General features: G+C 42.4%; 1 protein-coding gene across 4 annotated transcripts in view; it reads right to left on the bottom strand.

Moving 5' to 3' along the window:
* Window positions 1-22948, bottom strand: part of Rhp (GTP-Rho-binding protein rhophilin) — a 197150-nt gene that overhangs the window by 10252 nt on the left and 163950 nt on the right. For all 4 annotated transcript variants that reach the window (XM_050192344.2, XM_050192346.3, XM_050192347.2 and 1 more), the window contains exons 4-12: window positions 20919-20994; window positions 17146-17223; window positions 13904-14028; window positions 12736-12844; window positions 9520-9669; window positions 8074-8172; window positions 5296-5452; window positions 3187-3303; window positions 1375-1569 (exon numbers count right to left, since the gene is read on the bottom strand). In XM_050192344.2, the coding sequence (XP_050048301.1) occupies window positions 1375-1569; window positions 3187-3303; window positions 5296-5452; window positions 8074-8172; window positions 9520-9669; window positions 12736-12844; window positions 13904-14028; window positions 17146-17223; window positions 20919-20994 (1106 nt within the window). The remainder of the gene's footprint in view (window positions 1-1374; window positions 1570-3186; window positions 3304-5295; window positions 5453-8073; window positions 8173-9519; window positions 9670-12735; window positions 12845-13903; window positions 14029-17145; window positions 17224-20918; window positions 20995-22948) is intronic.

The raw sequence follows: 22948 nt of genomic DNA, 5'->3' as shown, positions 1-22948 counted from the left end.
CCGAGGTATTGCTGAGGCACGTGATCCGAATACAGTGCTAAATGCCCTGTACAATCCAAAACACTAAACTAGGATTTATATTTCGTCTGGAGCTTGTTACTGCTGTGTCCACCCTCAAATCAGTTTGTCATGAATACAGCTGTAGTAGCTTGGTAGCCACAGTGCAGTGAGGCATGGTGCAGGGATCAGTGAAACAGTAGGCCAATTGCTACGCTGACAATGTTTATTGCTGCTACTTTGGCGAGCCTCAAGTGAGCCGCTGTGTTCTGCTCAGCAAAAGTGAGGCTGTAAACGTCTGCACAGAGCTGTAGCTAGGATTTCCAAGCTTCCAATTAAAGAAACACTTCAGTTTCCCTTTAACACAATAAACAGCAATAAACAACAATATTCTATGACATCAGTATCCCTATATGTAAAAGACTGAGGGATACGTCTTTTTTTTTTTTCAATACACGTCAGAAGGCAACAATGTTCAATGCAATTTTATCAAATGCATCAGCATTGCTTGTCTAACAGTTTGCTTAGCGTTCATCTATTCTGAAGGAACAAAAAAAAGACAAGACTATTCTCAGAAAGCTACCCTCTCGGCACAACGCTAGTGTAATACACTGTGGTTGTCTTCCATTAATTTGATGCAAATTAGTTAAACCAAATTTATATGTTCCAAAAGGTAACCACGCTTTTTGAACAGTAATATTGAGATATTGCATTCATTTCTGTTAACATGAGTGTCCTGTGTTCCCGACATATATCTACCTCGAGCCAGTACTCGACACATATGCAACCAGTATACTGGCAGTGTTTTTCACAATTGGACCACTATGCATGCAACCCCTCAGCAGTGACATGAACCTCGTAGCATATGGAGATAATCCGCACTTATATATGTTACAGGTGTCAAAGCATGTCAACACATAAAAAAATTGTTCAGGATGATTGATAGTTGCATTTCAGCTATAATTTAGCCCAAGCACTGGAAATGCTTGTCACCAATTAAGTTATATTTCATACAGTATGCAAAAATAAAACAAATAATGGCCTTCGTCCACACTACCACAAATTTATTTTCTGTATTTGTCACAGCTAAACACACTATATAAGCATAACACAGCCTCTGCTAACTTCGCCATGATGATGATGATGATACAAGAAATGTCCCACTTACAAAAGTAAAAATTCTTGAAAGGTGAAAGACACACTGGCACCAGGTGATGTCTGTACATTCTGATTACTCGATGAAAGTATGACATTAACCTGAATCAAATCAATAAAAACCTACGGGTGCTTCATGCAGCAATACCTGCAATACAATGAGAGTATGATATGCCTGCTCGATAACGCAGCGTCACACACAACAGAGCAAAGCCCACTGACCTTGAATTTGAGGTGGGTCTAACACCTCCTGGAAGTCATCTTCCTCCTCGAGGTCAGCATAGCGCTGCAAAGCAGCGTCATGGTCAGCCCGTAGACGCCCAAGCAGGTTGTCCACTTGGCGCAATTGGCGACACATGCGGTGAAGGCGCAGTGCTTCTTCGTGCAGTAGGAGAGCCTCACGCAGGTGGGCCTTACCTAGAAACCACAAGTACATCACACTCATTAACCAAACCTCTGCTACATATAAATGCACCTTAGGTGCACTGGCAATGAACTCATCAAGATGACCTTCTTCACGCTCAGATGCGTATCAACAGCAAGTTGCTATACTATAGCTCAAAGCACAATCTGCTGCAGTCGACTTTTGCTAATTTGATATTGATTAGTTAGACCTGCATTCAAAAGGCGTGAAAAAGCACTCTTGCAGATTGCAGCATCTCCTCCCTTCCCTCACTTGGTAGCCCTTCAATTACAGTGAACATTTTAAGAAAGCAAATAGCTCTTCACTTCTGTGTGCCACCTTGATTGTTGAAAGAAAAAAACGAGTCACAAAACACAAAGGACAAGAAGAGAGGTTCACATCACAACGACTGGACTATCAACTAAGCTTTATTAGAAACGGCGTAGTCCCAGCAAGGCCAGCAGAGCATGCGCAACTACAGCATCACAAATCACAGAGCATGAAAAGTCAAGTTATTGCATCTATCGTAACCGATCTAAAGAGGCAAATTCTTTTTCAAGTAAGCGCACCAAGGTTGTACTAATGCAGCCATCACCTAATAAAGTGATGTAGTACGTTTCCAGGATTCCTCGCTCTTCTTTGCCCTTGCCCCTACCAGGAATCATTACATTGCTGAACAAAGGGTAACAGCCCTTTGTTCATCTGTACAGTTTGATTGTTTCCACTCTACTCATCTTGATTGTCTTGAGGGAAACAAACTATTACTTTTAGTGTGTGTCATAACAACCCAAGCGACATTAGCTTACTTTTTCATCTTTCACCCTCCCTTCCTGCCATGTGCATGCTTTATCATGTGCCTTCCAACATTGGCTGTGTGGAAAGACAGTGCGCATGAAGCCATGATCCTTCTCAGCTCACCCTTGGACGCTTTCCCGCGAACTCACTGCACACGGTGCGCAGGGCGCAATAGAATATTATCGTGCTTGGACTTTATACAGAACCTAACGGCAACACTGATGGCAAAAATTCACCTGGAGTGTCCACATAATTGCTATCGCAATAATAAGGTGCAGTTTGACAAGATTCTCAAACCTTAAAAGTACTGGTAAAAAATTGAAAGAAAGGAAATGTCGAAAAATGCCACTTTCTTTTTAATTGCACACCTCATTAAATACGCGTTGGAGATTTCAAATATATGTGACATACTGGTATATATGTATTGGTATTAAATGAACAAGCTTTGTGTGATGATGGCAAAAAAAATGTACATTTTGTAGTACCATAGTACCATGTGCTACTTGTACTACAAACCAAAAAGTATCCGTTCAGATGTTCACCCTTAGTAGCAAAAAGGAGGAGCTAACCACAATGTTAAATATAAAAAAAAGCATGCCTCGTTACTGCATTCAAAATCAGCAGTGCAACATGCGAACGACAGAGACTCTTCATTGACAGTTTTTGATAATATATTCTCAATTACCAATATATTACCAAGAGAACACAGAGCGTTCACAGGACTCTTTAATTTGGCCTCTCAGTAACTTATACCATTTTTGAACCAAGCGTGAAAGTCATGGGCAAATTGCTGGAATTAAAATTCAGCAGTATAAATGGCAGCATACGAAACTGACCTAGCTGTCGTCTCTCCTCCAAAGTTTGGGGCACTCTGATGTCAATGCATGTTGAATTGCTCTGCTCTTGGACATGCAGAAATTCAAGAGACCGCCTCAAGGCCTCATCCAAATCCCCTGCAAAAAAGCAAAAAAACATTTAAATTCCTGTTTCACAAACTACTACAACAGAGCAGCTTCATTATGATCTGCTTAGTGTGACAAGTAATGATAAATATGGCATAAAACCTCCAATGTCACAAGTTCATTGCTTCCATCACAAATAAAAACAAACTATAATATACAGACAGCAACATGACAAACTTCTCATAACTTGAAAGAGGGGAAAGAAGTGCACAAAGAAGTGTTGATTAGTTGAAGGAAAGGGGGACAAAGTGTAGAACACATTGCAAGTAGACAACTACTGTCTTTGCAATATTGTAGGAACAGGTGCATCAGAGTTGTCTGTATTTCCTGGCAATGCCCATTGCTTTTGGCTTTTTGATCCAACACCAATTCCTTAAATGCGCATCTTTAAAAACTATGTGCTAGCTATACAAAAGCGAAAAACAGGATGAACAAAAGAAACAAATATATATATATGGTATCAGCTCTCATGGAAATAAAACTCTAACATATACGCAAAAATAGATGAAACACAGTTAGTGTTAAAGGGTCCCTGAAGCACCCCTCGGGCTTGGTGAAAAAACAAAAAAACACAGTCCGCCGATGGCATACAATGATGCGAACATCTCAGCCAAACTTTGCACTCATACACAGCACATGGAGTTCGCAAGCGGAGCACGAAGTTACCTTTCTCTCAAACGCTCTCTTTTCAACAGAGGCCTGCACCTCACTCTTTACTGGACGCTTCATTTTTTTGATATAGCAGATTCCCATATGCGGGTGCTATTGGTCAATAGCTGACATCAATCAAGAAGAGTGTTTGGATCAGTGTGCTTCTTCCTACTGTTACTTTGTACATTTATTGAGCACTTTAATTAACAAGCTGAACTAAGCCAAAACATTCTTTCGAGTTTCGATAAATATTATGTACTTCCAGAAGAAGCCGACTATCCTATGCTCACGCTCGGCCGCGGTCGCCCACGTAGGAATTAAACATTGGCCACCCTGCTTATCGGTGCCGTAGCCGTCAGGTCTCGCTAATTTCGACTAGTTTTCAACACTCAACTACCTCAACCCACAGGAAACTGAAGGTCAGACCACACGCACGTTTGCCAGCGCGCACTCACTCCTGGCCGCTCCAGGTTAGACGCCTTGGCAGACTTATTGATAGCGCTTCAGAAATGCGCAAGTTGTATGCGTCTACTATCTGTCAGTCAAGCTGCTGAAGGACAAAGCCGGTCCGCACCGCGCAGCACGACCAGACTGGAGCATATAAGTGTGAGCACGCACTCAAGCCCTGTCATGAACAAAGCAAACGCTGCTCATACACACAACAGTTTCATGTAACTGTGGTCTGCTACATAGCATAGATACTGTGGCCACTGCGGGGTGCTGCGACGAGTCCACTGGCTGAATTCACCACGGCTCGCTGAACGCACTGCAGCTCGCTGAGGACAACTGCACTTGGCTACGTTTGGCACGTCGTAGACGCCAAAATTGAAAGTAGTGGTGTCTACGTGAACATCCAAAATCAAGTTTGAACTGCGCGCCACGGTGACGTTTAGTAGGCAGAGATAAGCATGCCCCGCACCGCCATAGCCTTCGCATTGCAAGGCACTGAAGAAGGAACGAGATCACAGAGAACAGGATCATACGCTACCTATGATTGCGAACAACTCCGCTTCTGAAAGCATTGAAGTACTTTTTGTGGCAAAGTATTTCTGAAATAGTCCTTTTTGATTTCAAATGCATTTATCGACTTTGATAAAAAGTAATTCAGGGCCCCTTTAAAAGTGAGACATGCATTAAAAATGACACATCAGGTGTCAAGGATATCTCAGTTGTTTGGAATAATTGTAAATTGTATATGTTAAACTTCTGTACAAGCTAAGTGGACATGAAGACAAACATTTGGCCACAGACAAACAATGTCATACTTCTCAGAACTCCCACATCGAATAGTTCATCAAATATCATTTGCACATGGAATGGCATCACACCCACCTGAGTGTTCAAGAAGCCCTACAGCAACATAATAGTGTGCTAATGCACGGTAATGTTCAGCCTTCACCAAGATAAGGCTAATCCACGAATAAGGTACATAGTCCTTGACAGGAGGCATCGAGATAAGCTTGTGCACTTGGGCATAAACCTCGGCAACCTGAAAGAAAATGTTAGCAGAGTTGGCGTAAGATTTACAAATTAAAGTAGCACAATGTTTCTCACACGAGGCAAGAAAGAACTTTTGAAATACTAGCCATCTTACTAATGAAATTTCATATGTCAATTTACAACAATATTATAAGCCACTCAGCCAAATATCATTGATCTTTAACGAAGGATGGCTTGGCAGCACTAATTTCATGTTTCTGCATTAGCTAAAATTTTCATTATGAAAGCAGCTAAAATTTGAAGTCATACAAGAAAACAGTCGAAATCGTGTCTATCTGCTTTATGGCATAAGAACAATAGCTTTCCTAAGCTCCGACTTTGGTGAAAAACAAGAAATAAGAAAAATGGTATTAAGATTTCATAAGTACCCTAACTTGTTTCGACTGAATGCATACCTCTTAAAACCTACCATGAGCTTATTTTGTACATCTTGAATTCTTCGCACATTTAGGATAATAGCTTTGAGCTTTATAGAATTTATGACAGTTTTAACTTACAATAGCTCAGTGAATCAGCTTTTCTGTCCACTTAACCCAAACAGGCATGAGTGCACCTCTACTGCAATAGAGGGACATAAAGTGGAATCTAGTGCCCTGACCAACTACTGGAAGCTACTGACATTTGGAAGTGCAATGGTGACTGTGGTTTCTCATATAATTTTTATATGAAGAAAATAGCAACAATGCACTGCACTGTTGTGGCCCTCAGCAGCTGTCCAGCATCACCTTTTTGAGTTTTTCTCTGAATGGCTCAAATTCTGTGGCCTTCTGATGAGCGCAACAGAGTTTTCTTTTTTTTTTTAAAAAAAAAAGCTAAAGGCATGACAGATTACAGGTCTTAAACAGCCAGCATTAAAGCAGAAGCGATATTGTAACCGCATGCTTGGCCTATCACTTTTGAGAATATCACTTTTAATGTGCATTCATTGGATAAGCCACCAGACGAGAAGCCCATACCCCCAATGAGATTCTGCAGTGGATTAATACTATGTTCCACAAAAGTAAAAGCTCCCCCAAAAGTTATCCTTTGAAAGTGTGGTCTTGATAACATTCCAACATGGTGAATGGAGAAGCATCAGAGTGTCATGAAGCTGCCAAATTGTATGATTTATGCTTGAGCATAACCTTTAGCAACCTTTCCTAATAACTTCTGAATGCTTTTCACCATTCTCTGGATGCTAGTTGTTACAAGGAAAGTCCTAGAACAACCTATCTAAAGGTGGCAGACACACAGCAAGCACTATTTGAACTTGAAATTGTGGTCACACCTGCCAAAGCCATGCAGATAATGACAAGTTCACTATTGTCCCAAATTAGTAATAGTCTTCTAGCACCTCAAAGTGAAAATCTTGAAGGGATGATAAACAAAAACTGCAAAAATAGACCTTGTTGTTAAAGCTTGCGACTTATTGCACCCTTAAATCAATGTGTCAAAATTATTGCAAGTGACATTGAATACTACATGCAAACCTCAACAATTCACATGACAAAGGATACTTGCTGTCATGAAGAATAGAGCAAGTTTCTGCCACCAAGCTGCAGAAAGCTTAGGTTTATTTAGCCCTGGACACTAGAAGATAAGAGGCATGGGGAGGGAAAGGGAGATCGTCCCCCTAGTGTGCAAATGCCAACGCCACTGTAGATATCATGTTCAGACTTTGCAGACTATGCAGCGATTACCCATCGTCACCCGCACACCAAGCACTTCAGACAGCCCAAAGACTCCTTTCCTATTGGTGTGTTTAAGAAGACATAAAAGTGTGCAGAGATCAAATATATGTAGCTGCATGACTTACAAGCTGCAATAGAACCCTTTATTTCTCACTTTATGCATACCTTTACATGCAAGGCATTTCAGAAAACTGCATTCGAATTTCTTTAATATATAGCAAAGATGCGATAATTAGGCAATTATTTTGGAATTTTTACCTGAGAGGCTTACAATTTAAGGTGACTCAACAGAACAATTATTCTACTAATTATAAACATTAAAATCTTTATCTAAAGAGTCAGAAATGTGATCTTAACGCCACACTTAAAGCATGTCATCCGATGTTTACAACTGGTTCCAGGCACGCAAATAGCTGACGTTGCTAATTTCTGCAGCATAATAAAGTCTGGTCAATTAATCCAATTAACCAAAACTGAACTGCCAAAGAGCGCAACTGTCATACCCTTATCAGACGCCCATGAGTGACATGACTGTTTACGCTTCATTGTTGGCAGTGCATGAAATGAGCAATGCTCATTTTGGTCTAATTTTCACATTTACTTGTTTACTCACTATCTCAAGTAATTTAAAAATGTTTCCCTCTATCGTAAAAGGAAAGCCGAGGTAGTCGCTAAATCATCACAATTTCCTTTTTTTTTTTTCCAGTGCATGTTCTGAGACACCCTGTATATGTGCATGCACAGAAGAATCAGGGGAACTGAGGGCGCTTGATACTTAGACAAGCAGCTACCATATAAAACAGATCTGAAGTCAAGGTAAGCATAGGGGGAAACAAACTTTCTTAAATATTTGTATATAGTATTGGTGTGGCATTCTCATATTAATTTCTTCACATGTGGTTTTCATAACAAGATAACTTGTGGAAAGGAAGCAAATTACCTCGGCTGCTTCTTGGCCCACTTCAATGCAAGTCATGACTCCTTGCTTCTCGACATTGCCCAAGATCAGCTTTTCAAAGAGGCATTCTCGTGCCTGAGCCTGAAAAGGAACATGGTAATCATGTGTAATGATACACATCACGGTTATAAAAAAACAGCAGTGCAATGCATAAACACTAAAAGAACACACATGACACTATAAAAAAGTTATGTGCAGTCACTCTATTTAAAAAGGATCATAATCAAACTCATTTTGCTTTTTATCTTGACTGCGTTTTACTGCAAGTTCTTCGCTTAAGCTTAAACTTTTCAGAGATGGCACCAGCCACATGTTTCTCTCATGGCCTCCAGTGGGACCTCCAGATGTGCTTCATTTATTTGACGTAGTAGATCTGCGGAAACCCGCAAGGTGGAGAGAAGTAATGAATAAAGGGAAAATCAGACATCCACCCATTCGTAGCAATTGCTACAAAGGAAACCCATACGGGTTCCTCGAAAGAAAAGCCTCACACTTGAAGAAAAAATTCGGCCTGGTCCAGGACTCGAACCCGGGACCACCGCCTTTCCGAGGCAGCCGCTCTACCATCTGAGCTAACCAGGCGGCTAGCAGATGGCAGGGCGAAGTCGAATTTGTCGACAACACGAAGCAAAGGCAAGTGTTTGACGTAGTAGTTCTGCGGAAACCCGCAAGGTGGAGAGAAGTAATGAATAAAGTACAAACAGGTGGATGTCTGATTTTCCCTTTATTCATTGCTTCATTTACGGTACCATTTATGGGCAGCAGCAAATGCTAAACAGCCTCATGTGTGAAAACATATAATAAAAACTAGTGCTGGCACTAACAAAAATTTATAAAAAATATCAAGACAAATGTACTACACACATTATCAAGCATTTCCTAGCAGAAGTAATAATCCAAAACAGCAAAGCGTTAACGAAAACTGAGCTCAGCATTATGCTATTCCAGAGCCAGAGAAGCATGCATTGCATTGCTCTGTAAATGTAATCCATGTCTTTGATCCTGTAATATGACACACAGTACAACACAATAGTAGCCAAGTTGTTTCTTGGCAAAAGATGCTCAGCAGCCACGGAAATTTGCTCACAGCTCCTAGCTAGTGATTCCACATTTTACGTAATGCCAGTACTTTTACCAAAGTATATTCATCATATAAGTACAAGTATTATCACGATCTAGACTGAATGTGCAATGCACACCTTCAGTTGCACTGTTTTATATATGCAAGGTCTCAAAGCAAACAGCAATGGTCTCGGGCATTAGCCACACAAAAATTCCATGATTATTAATGTAAATTATAAATGGATTACACGAAATTTCAGTTAAGCATGGGACATAATTCTGCGCCTAAGTAGATTTGCAAATGTTTACATTATTTCCCTGAGGAACAGAAGATTTAAATGAAGCCATAAAGCACATGCTACTTACCAGCATTACATGGGTAAGCACCTCCAGTGTTTCAGCACTGAGGTCCATGCTAGGTGGCTTGCTAAAGTTCTCCCGTATGTAACAAAACATGCCAGCTGCTCGCAGAAAGCTGTCCACTGCTGAATCTATTCCTGTGCTTTTTCCACGGTCCTATATAAAACAAGAAGCACAGGATAAAAAAATAATAGAACCACAGCAGGAACAAAACCTCTTAAAATAAGGTCTGGCTGGCTACAATGACAGCAGTTTTCTGAGACCTTCAAGTCTAGAGTAACTGCTTTTTAACTTTTGCCTCATCGCCAGAAATATGCTCACTTTCAATGCTTTTGCACGAGGTTGCGGGATCGAATCCCGGCCACGGTGGCCGCATTTTGAAGGGGACGAAATGCGAAAAACATGTGGTTAGATTTAGGTACATATTAAAGAATCCCAGGTGGTCCAAATTATTCCACAGTACCCCCACTACAGCGTGCCTCATAATCAGATTGTGGTTTTGGCACATAAAGCCCGATAATCTCTCTTTAGTGCTTTTATGTTTTATTGTTTTATTCCAGGGTGTATTATTCGCAACAAATACTGCAATACAAAAAACTTTAGCTGAATCATTTATATTTTGAATGGAAGTAACACGGAAAAAATTGCCGAGAAAGTTTGAGAATTCTTTCGTAAAATTTCAAAGAAGCACCTGAAGAAATGTGAAATGAATAATTTGCGATTTTTACTAAATGTACCAAGAGTAAACAAATCTTAAATATACAAAATCCGTGCCTTGATCCCAGTTTCCAACCAATCGAAGTTAGACCACACCAAAAAAGAAATAAAAATTACACACGCACGCACGTGCGCGCACAGACACACACACACACACACACACACACACACACACACACACACACACACACACACACACACACACACAGGGTTTTATTTTATCGTTAACATAATTTTTTTAAATCACCCGTGACATGTAGCACAGTTCTACTTCTTGAGCTAGATTACCCTCAGAGGCAGACATTACTTGCACAAAAAAGAAAGTGAGTATTTGAACAAATAGACAGATTTGGGCAATAAACTCTTAAACTAATTACTTTACACCATATACTGCAATTTACAAATTGTAGCTGGCAACTTTTAAAGTCATATCCACTATAGGAACGAATTCTGAGCATAACATCAGTTCAGAGATATGCATTCCCAAAGTTTGCAACAAACTGCATTGGTGTTCCAGTAAGTGTGGGGAGTACTCGAGGCCAGTTTTGACTATACCTCCTGTTGAGTTATTTTTAGAGACTCCACAATCTGCCGAATACTTCTAAAGAATAGTATAAGTGCCATCTCCATTTCATACGGTGCATGGCACTGCTCGTGGAAGACCTCTGATCGCAATGTTTAACATGTTGCAGACCTGTCAATCAAATTGATCTGATTTCCTATGGTCCAGTAAGAAAAGTGTTAAAGGATTTAAGGCAAATGAAAGCAGTTGGCCACAAAAGTAAACAACAAATGAAATAATGAGCCTTCTTTTATGTTCAGGCTCAGTGTTTCTTAAGTTCTCAAGAAAAAAAATTACTTCCAGTGTTTTTGAAACAAAGGATGCTATGGTCTCATAGAATACTACCAGTGCTTTGGTTTCTAAGAGAACAAGACTGAACCTGTGGCAGTGGCAGCAGAGCAAGTGGGCCATTGCTCCAATAAATTAAGTACAACAGAGGATTGGGGAATCAGGATACCTGATATTATGAGCTAATATAACTAGCTAATAACCTTAGGGGCCTTGAACCACTTTTTATCAAAGTCGAAAAATGCATTCAAAGTTAAATTAAACTATTTTAAAAATTACTTTGGCGTAAAAAGTTCAATGCATTCAGCCCAATCAGAGTTATTGGCAATCAAACACATCGTTCGCAGTGCTTCTGCTCTTTCTTCAACGATTTGCAATGCAAAGGCTATGACAGAGTGGGGTGTGCTTACAACACTCCGCCTACTGAATGTCATCGTGGCGTGCAGTTCAAACTACTTTCAATTTTGGCGTCTACAACATGCCAAACGAAGCCAAACACAGCTGTCCTCAGCGTGCCGCAGTGCGTTCAGCCAGTGGACTTGTCATGACACCCTGCAGCGGCCACAGTATCTATGCTACATAGCTGACCACAGCTGTGTGCAACTGCAGCATTTTCTTTGTGCACGACAGGGCTAGAGTGTGCGCTCGCGCTCATATGCTCCTGTCTGGCAGTGCTACATGGTGCCGACCAGCTTTGTCCTGCACCAGTTTCACCTATAGATAGTAGCTACATCCAACTTGTGCATTTTGAAGCACTATCAATAGCTCATTACGAAGTGAAGTCCGCCAAGGTATCTAACCAGGAGCGGCCAGGAGTGAGCCCGTGCTGGCAAGCGTGCGTGCGGTCTGACCTTAAGTTTCAAGTAGTTCAAGGCTAGTTGAGCGTTCAAAATTAGTCGAAATTAGTGAGACCCGACGGCTACGGCACCAATAAGCAGGGTGTCCAAAGTTTAAATCCTGCGCGGGTGGCCATGGCTGAGCGTAAGCAGACGATGGTCTGCTTCTTATATCATCTGCTTCTTCCGGAAGCATATAATTATTATCTAAATTCGAAAGCAGATTTGCACTTACTTCAGCCTGTTTATTAAAATGTCTCAATAAATACACACACTAATGTAGGAAGAAGCGCATTGTTCCAAACACCCTTCTTGACTGATGTCAGCTATTGGCCTATAGCAGCCACAAATGAGAATCCGCTATATTACGAAATAAAGAGTCCAGAAAAGAGTGAGGAGCAGGCTTCTGTTGAAAAGAGTGTTTGAGAGAAAGGCGACTTCGCACTCTGCTTGCGAGATCCACGCGCCGCACACAACTGCAAAATTTGATCATGGTTATATTGCGCTTAGTTTTACACTGACAATATTAAGTGAAGGACAGGACGTGGACGTACGTAGCGCAAACTACCAACTGTTTAATACTGTTAAAGAATGCGCTTATATACAATTGTCAGTGTAAAACTAAGCGCAATATAACCATGAACGTTCACCAACTAGCCCCCTTCATTGCTTTACTAAATGCAAAATTTGGCTGAGATGTCCACACCAGCATATGCTATCCGCTGACTGTGTTTTTTTCACGAAGCACGAGGGGTGATTCAGGGCCCCTTCAAGAGCATACAATACCAAAATAGTAAATTTCTAAGGATCACTACTCACTTGCTTTGCACCTATTTGCGTGTATAGTGCCGCAATGTTAAACAACACGCTGGCTTTTTCAAAGGCAACCGTCTTCTGTGTGCTTGGAACTCCAGTTAGAGAGTCAAACCTAAAAAAAATTAATAAACACAAGACAGTTTGTTAAACACTAATTTAGCACCTTTAACCAACAAATAGAACCATTTCATGGAAGATGGATTTCAGAATATGGCCTGTGCACACCTCACGTCCCAGCACATGGCCATCTAGGTAAATCATACCAGTACAGGTTCATAGTTCTAATCAGTCGTATACATTCCAGTACACATTAACTTACTAATTAAATTAACAAGCATGGTGTCAAGCAAGCACAGGCAAACATGAACAGATCTCGCTGAATGAACGCAAAGAATCGCAGTCACAACGCTGGCGTGATGAAGAGCGTGGAGGGGAGCGAATTCCTCTCGCTTCAACTCATCTCCAAAGCTTGACATTACACGACCTCCAGCACTAGGTGCCCAGGTAGACAGCACACGCAGCCACCAGTCATCTTGGCAGGCCCAACCTTTGCACCCACTGAAGATTACCTCCAAGATAGGGCACTGGTGGGGTACGCACTCATGTGCAGCTCACCTCATTTCACTAAAAGACTTTACATGTATATTATTCAAGCTTGCAGCACAGGTCCAATCAAAAGTATTTCAAGTTGACGTGACGTGCTTTAAACATTACTTTTATCGGCGCATTTTGGTGCACTTTCTTGTTGTGACAATTGTGCATGCAGTGCCTGAAAGGGATGTGCACATTTTTGAAATGCCCTTAAAACAGCTTGAAATGAATCCCAAGTTACTGGTTCTTCCATTGTAGTGTCTGTTATAAGTAGAATTACTGTCTTTAAATTTAGAACAACGAGCTTGTGATTCGTTCAATCACACGTAGTACTCTTTGCACTGTTTTTAATAATACCACCCACAAGAAACTTCAGTTGAGTGACAACACCCATACAACTAAGATGGCTGCCTTTCAATCAACACTATGCCACAACAAGGATGTTTTGAGTGAATAAAAAGCTCTTTCACTAAAGCTTTGCGAACAGTTCAAGCATTGTAATGTTATTGCGGTACCTAAACACAACTTACACACAGTAGCACTGCAATGTTGCTTAGAGAAAAAAGTCCATGTTGCCTACCACTCAAAGAAGATGCCCATGCTGCGATTAGGGGGGAAGAAACGCCTGTCCACAAAATAAAGCAGGTTGTAGTACTCAAACAAAAGTTGAACACCAGCCTGGTCCCGTGTTGGGGTGCGGGCAGCCTGCACAAGAGAAGCCACAGTTTCCCAAACAATGTAGAGCTTTACCTCCCAAAGCAATATGGTCGTTACAGGAGCTATTGTTGTTAGGAAAGGCTGTAGGTATTTGTTTTTCATAGCCACCTGGCCTTTAATAAGCATGCACAAAATGAGCAATATATAGGATTAAATATAAATCATGCTCAACTAAAATATGGCAGCCATCACTACAACCGGAAACGTGAATTGTGCACTAAGCAGCAGAATGCACTATCTTTTAGCAGCTACAGGTGGTCTGCAACAACCAAAGGCACAAAAAATATCAGGCTCTCTGAAAACTAGAACACTATGAATTGAGCTGTGATCAATTCTGTTTTTGTATGAACTGCTTTTTAGAACCAAAGATTTTTCCTGCAGTTGCTTTATGCCATAAAATGCCAAGTTCATCTTTGCAAGAAGTATTTACTATAGTACTCAATGAGAAAAGTTATATTTAAGCATTTCTGCACACTATGTGTCTGTTTGAAGTAACAGTCTTTGCTCATTAAAATGGTACTTGTCATAATGATGCCAATTCAAGAAAAGCAGATAAAGGAAACCATGAACTTCCTCGTTCAGTGAACATGCAAGCACCTTTACTGTGGCACAAATGTCACAGTGCATCAAAATTGACTAAACCAAAGCCCTTAATTCTTGGCAAAATTTTGTCATATCTCCAGATATTCACAACTCAGTCAAGTCTTGTGAGCATCAGCTTCCATTCAATCCTTCCTCAAACTTTTGCATTCTAGTTAACATGTGCAAACTATCGAAATAATAGAGCATTGACATCAATAAAACTGTGTGTGAACTGCTGCAGTAGGTGGAGCCTCACTATGCAATACAATGGATGTAATGATGTATTAATGATGCCCATTGTGCAGTTGTTTGTGGTGTAATTTTGTGAACAAACTAATATGCTCAAAAATGAGCAACAGCAACAGTAGAACTGTCAATTCACGCACAAGAGAAATAAGTCATGAAAGACGAAGAGGCAGAACCTCTCAGTTCTGCTCACAGCTGCGCATATTTTCTGTCAATGAAAATCCAGGGAGCAGAAAGTCACTCTGCTCAGCTGGGTTACTGGTATGATTACTTTTTCACTTAGGTAAATCCTAACAGTGTCTTAAGATCTACTTTCATCCTTAAGAGGCAACTTTAGCACGGGCACTCCTACTTGGGTGCATGGGAACGGAGAGATCATTTTTCTCGGCAACCAAAGCACCCAATTTGATTAGGCTTGTTAAATTTAAGAGGAAAAGTTAAAATCTAGTGACTGCAGGAAGTAGACTTTTTATTGAGGCAGTAAATTTTTTAATAATAAATGTGAAAATTGCAGAATTTCAAGAAACAAAAATGTGGTTTGTAACTGTAACTCAGCAATGAAAAATAACATCCCAATTCTATAAACTCCATCTAATGATACATGAAAAGCAGACAAAATTGATATAGACCGCTCTGAAGTATACCATTAATAAGAGAGTAAGACTATTGCAACAAATTCACATAAGCTGTAAATTCATATATGCAATTTGTGCACTGCAGATGCTCAAACCAATGCAGTTTACAGAACTGCGATATCTGTTCTTGGTGCAGAGTTGCGGATTTGTAAACTTTGTGTTTTTTTTTTACAGCTTGCCAATATTCATCAATTTTTGCAAAATGTTCCACGCCCTATATCAAAATTCTGCTTCCTATAGTCAGTAGAACTTAACTTTCTTTGTCGAATGCAACAAATTTCATTAAAGTTAGTCCAGGGCTTGTCTGATAAAATCATTTCTGCGTTTTACATGGATCTGAATAGGTGGCATCAGAGTTAGCCCCAAGCTAAAGCTTCCTCTTAAAGCGACACTAAAGGCTAATACTAAGTCGGCGTGGACTGTTTAAATACCATTCCAGAAACCTCGCAACGCTTGTTTCGTGCCAAGAAAAGACTTAGTTTACGAAGAAAATTACATCTGAAGGGTCCGGACACCTTTTTTTTGCAATTCAAATCTCCCGCCGCCCAACAGGGGGAGTGGTGACGTTGCATACGCCATCACCGCCCTTCGCTGCCGTCGGCGAGTAAAACGGCGCTCGACAGACGGCGGCACCGAGCCAAGACAGAGCGGCGGATTCGCCGCTGCAGCTGCTTTTTGGTCAAGTGGCGTGGACCGTTCGGGCATCCCGCGACATGACATGGAAGGTGAATTCTCTGATACTTGCAGTTTGTGCAAGTTTTGCGAGGCAGCAAAGCCCCTGCAGCACTACGAGATCAGGAAAGTACTGAAACGCGAAAGCGTCGGCGGTGCAGAGTCGAGTGAAAACTAAACCTTTCGACCGCCCGCGTCATTGTCAAGGGCAATTTTATTGAGTTCTTTTGTCTAAACATCAAATAGAACTGGACAAGTAGTAGTTTATTTCTTTTTATAATACAATGCAATTATGTTTTTTGCAACCAGTGGTTGCGTACTATAGCGATAGAATTTAACTGAGGAGTGCTTTCGTCATCGGGCCAGTACTTGAATGTCCCGGGGGAGTCTCTAATCATGTCCTGCATTTACCTCAATTTCTCGACTATTAACGCTCTATTCGCGTTAATATTGACCCCTTAGAGATTCCTGAGCACTAATCTATCACTTTAGCTTGACTTAATATTTGCCTTTGGTGTCCATTTAATATCACTGATTTATGAAATACATTTATAAAGAAGAAACACCAATACTGAAGTTGGCTTTAGAACCACTTCTTTGAGAACATCAGCTTTAAAAGTCAGTGCGGAATTCTCCACTACCCCCATATTATATATTATTTGTTTTAAATAACATATTTTCATATTAACATATACTGGATGAGCAGGTAGCATCCAGCTCTCAGTAGCAGCTCATTATGCTTACAGGTGCAAGGTATATTGTTCATACAGTGCTGCACCAACTGAACTAGCAGTGTACAGCTAATAATAAAGTGAAAAATTTCATAATATATCCTGTTAATAGGCAACACAGACAATTATCAGCTTATCAGCAATGTCCATTAGCTTAAGTCAAGATGTACGAGCACACACAGTAAGCAAAGCACGAAGTTTTACCAGTGCAAAAGAAAAAAAAATCACAGCTCACTTACCTGCCGAACATCCATAAATTCTTGAATGGCGCTGTCATACACAGAACTATCTTCGCTGTAGTGTTCCATAATGAAGTCCTGTCAGGAAATGGGCAAGATATAAAATCACCTTTGCAACATCATTTCATGTGTAATACACAGATCTGACCACAAGCATGCAGGTATTACAAATATGAGTATAGACATAGTTCTACCACCATGACACATTTGTTGATAGAATGTTGGTATACTTGGTAAATTCTGTCATAAATGTAGTACTGGTCTTACATAAGATAAAACAATTATTACTGTTTGTTTTTAATTATTTATCAATTTCTTACAGGCCTCATATGAGGCATTCGGTAAGAGAAGCATCACCGTATGAAAAAAAAAAACAATTGTAGGATGTCGTGACAGTGGCACACAAGCCGTGCCATTACCCCAACATTTATTTTGGCAAAAGGGTGAAGGCGGTGACCAGCGTAGCAGGCTTCCAGAACAACACGGCGTGTGGCAAGCTTGCGCTTCGAGCATGCGCCACCTAGCTTTATTTTTCTCTTCTTTTAGCAGCTGGCACCAAGGTGCTGGCTGAGAGCGCTGACCATAGCATCCCCGCATTGCAGCGTCGGTGGGCACTACAAGGCCCCTCACCCAGACAGAACGGCAACAAGGCGAGCCAGTGAAACCGCGTTTCAAAAAGAGTCTGTCGTCAGTCCAACTAGTCAGCGTGAAGGGCATCGAGTGACAGCCTCGGAGGTCAGGTGGGCGGCACTGGGTGTTACGTAACGAGCAAGAGACCCGATGAATGGACGCTGGCGGGATGAACATGCCAATTTGACGAGATGATGGTCGGAACATTTGTCCCGAGGAGGGTGGAACAGCAAAGCTTGCGAGGCGAATAGTGCATCGACAGTGCCCCCACTTGCGCTGCCAGCAGCGCATCACGGACCGCATTGTTGCACGGCGTGCAAGGTGCGCACACGAGCAATTCAGTCAAAGCGCTGGAGGGGCCACGATGGGTGCATTGCATGTGGGGGTACCAGGGGGGTACCCTGGCTGGTTTACATCCATATCACGGCGCATGGACCAGAATGTGTGGGCAGATCCCGGAGACTGTGCAATACCGGGCCGACCTAACTTCCAAAAATAAGTTTAATACCTTCGGTACAAATAGAAACACATAAATTTGGCGTTGTAAGACAAACACCAGATAAGAAAGTGCAGTAAGTGTAGCAAGTTGGCCTTCATGCGCCTTATTTGTTTCGAATCCTGTTTGATTAATAATGAGAGGGGGAAAGAGTGTGGCAACAGCACCTGTGCACGTGGCCTGCGCTTCTATAGTTATAAGTGGTGGTATACTGATACTAGAACCAATGACAGAGGGTGAAGGCTATCGTAGTGAAATATGAATAGAACATTGCCCTGGTCCTGAACACCAGCTAAAATACCCCAGAAAAATTATTCATAGAAATTGTTGCTTTCTGCGCGTTTTACATGGAGATTCCGAGCGCCAAAGTATCATTTTATTGTGCACCATGGGGTTCTATTTTATGCGCAAGCGTAAATGGCCAGCTAGCGCAATCAGCGAATGTTTGTTGGAAGCCGCGAAGGAAGTGGAGGAGGAAAGCGCCTGGAGGGGAAGATAATCGCGCGATGGGGGAAGCACAAAGGAGCGCGCTGAATTCGCGGCAAAGCAACACCACCTAGAGGGAAGTCTAGGTTACGTTGAGCCTAGTGGGAAAGGAGAAGCGAAGCGAAGCGCCGCGGAAGAGGAAGGTAGGCGCAGACGAGTTTGGTTGACCTCCTCTGGCAGTTGCTACAGGTTTTGTCTGTGATACGGACGTGCCGGCTTCGTCTCGTGATAACATCATCCTCGCGCGCGTAAGAAAGCGTGCGACGGTGAGCCGTCGATGGCGGCTCTAAGGGAGGAATGGGGGGACGAAGCGCGCCGTCTTCAGTCGCGCGCATGGCACCGGGGAAGGAGGAAAGCGTTGTACTACGGTCGCGCGGGCTTTATCTCGAAAGCGATCTGCCTTGGGAGCACAGTCTAGGTAGTCCGACAGCTCATAGCTTTGCATGCGCTGCGTTCTCGCCGCTCAGTTTGCGTTGAAGTGATTGACAGCACAAAGGTGATTTCGCTGGCTGATGCTACCGCGATTCCTCGCGCCAACGTTTTGACAGCGAGCGTCCGCGGTCATCGAGTGTGATGTGTTCATCTTTGCCTGTGCGTGATGACACTATGCTTGTTAATTTAGCTAGTAAGCATATGTTTACAAGGAGGCGTTCTACTCCGGCGGCTGATGCGTATGGCGCGGCCGCGCGAGCCGTCTTAGATACGATCTGCGACGCGGGTAGTCTAGGCGTCTAGACGCACCGAGGTCCGATAGCTTCGTGTGCGCTATAGCATCCACACGCTTGCGCGTCACCCGCGTTCGCGAAGTGAAACATTACTAACTTTTTATTGCGATAACAATCATACGGGTCCACTCCTGGCGCATTTTGCCGCCGTCATGTTCCGTATAAAGTCCAAGGGCGATAACACCGTCGCCACGCGTCGTATATTGTATGTGCGAGTGAAAGCACGCAAGGGAAGCCAACGATCGCGTCTCAATATGGCGCGCACGAAGGGAGAAAGCCGAGAGCAAACGCGCCGTCTTCGCACGAAACGTCGTGAGGGGAGGGGGAGGGATATGGGAGAGAGCGAGGGATGGAGGCGTTAGGCTCCGGCACCAACTGCGTATTTCGCGACCGGGCGCAAGGGGAACTGACCATCGCGGCTCAACCTCGCGCGCGACAGGTAGGAAAGCGGGGAGGTGGCACGGGATGGACCGGTGGGGGGGGGGGGGGGGGGGGGGGCTTCGAATCTGCCAACCAGTGCATACGTTGCACGACCGCGCACGCGTGCCGTGTCTTGATAGGGATCTGCAGCCGGCTCATACGTTTGTGCGCGCTGTGTTCTCGCCGCTATTCCGTTGAAGCGATAGACAACACAAAGGTCACCTCGCTCGCTGCTGCTGCCGCGCTTGCTCACACCAGCGTTTTGACAGTGTCCGTGCTCACCGTGTGTGTTGTGTTCATGTTTGCTGGTGCGCGCTGACACCATGCTTGTTAATTCAGTTAGTGAGCGAATGTTTCCAAGTTTATAAGGCCAATAAAACTACTATTCTTACTTCGTATAGCTGTCTACGAATTTGCTATCGCAATCGATGACTCACCTTTCAGGCGAAACGGCGACTTTTTTTTTTGTTAGTTACAACCATACGAAAAAAAAAGCAATAAAGTCAGAGAAAGCATAAATTGTTATTTTCACTTGAAATGTATAATAAGAAAAGGGGAAATAAAAGTGGGCACAAAGACAACTTGCCGTAGGTGATAGATGAAACCACATCTGCAATATCCGTGCGATGGTTTACTATTAAGCTATTACGGCAGCTGTTTATATGTGTACAATAGTAGCCCTGGGGGTGTTAACCATGACGCCACTCACAGCCATTGAGGCAGATGTGGAACATCCTTTAAACTTCACGTATCACATAGTACATGAGCTTGGGAGCAGGTAACCGAAGAATAAACTTTCATACGCTACCTTGCCATATCAGGCTGCCAAAGTCGAGGCCCTTGCTATGCAATATGTGAGAAGAATAAGGCAAACTAAGGAGCCCCATTTTTTGTAAGTTACAACCATATGATGCAAACAGACAATGAAGCTAGAGAAAGCTTCACTTGATCCTGACAGCAAATTAGGACCAAGTGTCAAGCTCAGTGCCCATTAGAGGTAAGAAATAAACACTTGCCTTGAAAGGCTCTTTGAAGTCTATGTCTTTGGTCTCCTTGAGGCCTAGGGGGATCATCGGTACCACCTGCGACTGGCTGCAGAGGTAACAAGCACAATAAGCGAATGTTCAGGTTTTATTATGGCTGATGACAGTCTTCTAGATTATGTCAAAACTTTATTCCATGCAGTGAACTGACTGTGCATATGAAAATGTTCAATGCAATATAACCACTTGATTGTTATTTTCAGTGAACACAAGAACAATTGCCTTTTTATTAAATGGTAGAATTGCTGAAGGAAACTTGGCGCTGACAAATAAGTACTTTATTTTCATTTATCCTATTGCTGCTTTCAAGCTTCAGTCTTCAGAAAAAGAAAAGAAAAAATACACAGAATTTCACTGCAGTAGTATCAAAGTAAGAGAGTGGAGAGCTGGCCGAGTTGGTATACATTCATAGTAAAGGAATGTAAACAGACAGACACAGAACACCTAGACACAACAAGTGCTTGTTGTGTCTAGGTTTTCTGTGTCTGTTTGCACTCCTTTAGGATGAGTATCAAAGTCGCAGCTGCTAATTCAGTTTCAGCTCACAGAATGTCTTTATGTTGCTCCAAGAATACCAATATTTGCAATATCAGTTAGTACAATGCAAAACCATAAATGGCAGAGCTTTACAGAAAGCAATGAATCAATTCCCTGTAATTATTTTGCATAACATTGATCAGAGAAATAAGAAAGTTCAACTTGTACAGATGTAGAAAATGGTAGCAACACAACGTAACATGCAACACGCAGATTATCATGAGCAAGAAGTATAAGGGGATTCAAGGGGCTAAATTTTCTGTTAGTTACAGCCACATGAAGAAACAGACAATGAAGCCAAAGAAAGCCTGAGGAAGTTATTGTTCTGCTTAACTGAGATGCAGAAATAAAAAGATAGAGGGAAATAAAAGTGGGCGAAATGATAACTTGTCACAGGTGGAAGCCAAACACACATCTGTATTACGCTACTGCGGCGGCCAGCCTCCCGCCCACTTTATTATGTGCTTTTGTACGTGTACTACAAGATTAATCCTGGGAGAGTTAGCCAGCGCCATTCACGGTGTGTGTGTGTGTGTATATATATATATATATATAGGGAATGCAAAGAGGTCGGCCTGAGCTAGTATGCTCTGGCTGCTAAGCATTCTACACAAGGGAAAAAGAAAGGGGACAAGAAAATTGGATGACGCTTAAGCTTTGCCTTAAAGAGTGGAATGCGATAGCATTCAAAGACCCCCGATTGCTTCTCACACTTCCCGGCAACTGCAGCTTATGTCACCATAATGTTTTCCTGGAAATGCTGGCGGTGAACGCTATGCACGAAGGCGAGCTTTCTGGCTATCACCACCCCGCCCCCCCTCCCGGTGCGGCGGGCGCTGCCGCTGCAGCAGATGCGCAGAAGCGAGCGTCATTTGGATGGTGTTGCAAGGAACCGAGCGGTGCGCACCGCTCCTACGAAGACAGACCTCAAATGGCAGCTGGAAAAGGGGTTTGTGTTTGAGTTTTTGTGTAACAGAATTATGTTTTCTCTTATATTCAAATTACAATCCGACGCTATCATGTCTGGAGGTTGTGTGTAAGTTGTACTTTACGAATTTTCTGACGCATTTTACTTTGAGAAATTCAATTACAGTAACGCCTATGCGCCACGTGGAGGGCCTGCGCGGATCGGGAAGCATTGTTTTTTTTTTTCCACGGACAACGTCGCCACTACCGACGCCGGATTTTCTGCGAGACACGAGTGCTTTAACGCTGTCGCTTTAAAAAGAGTGATGAAAGATGGTGATGAGCCTCCATTGGAAGTATGAATACCCTAACATGCTTGTTGCATGTTCTGTCAGACATGGAACAAGTCCCCTACAAGCGTGGCTTACGTGGTGGCAACAAATGTAAGAGAATGACATGTTTTATGTTTCTGAACAAGTCTTCTAGAATGCCTAGGATATCTGTGCGCCTAAACTGTAACACATATTTAACAAACAGCTGATTATATCAACAGTAAAACT

This window comes from Dermacentor andersoni, chromosome 1 (genome assembly GCF_023375885.2).
Source record: "Dermacentor andersoni chromosome 1, qqDerAnde1_hic_scaffold, whole genome shotgun sequence".
Classification (NCBI taxonomy): domain Eukaryota; kingdom Metazoa; phylum Arthropoda; class Arachnida; order Ixodida; family Ixodidae; genus Dermacentor; species Dermacentor andersoni.
The sequence above is the reverse complement of the archived record's forward strand: the minus strand, read 5'-3'. Positions and strand labels throughout refer to the sequence as shown.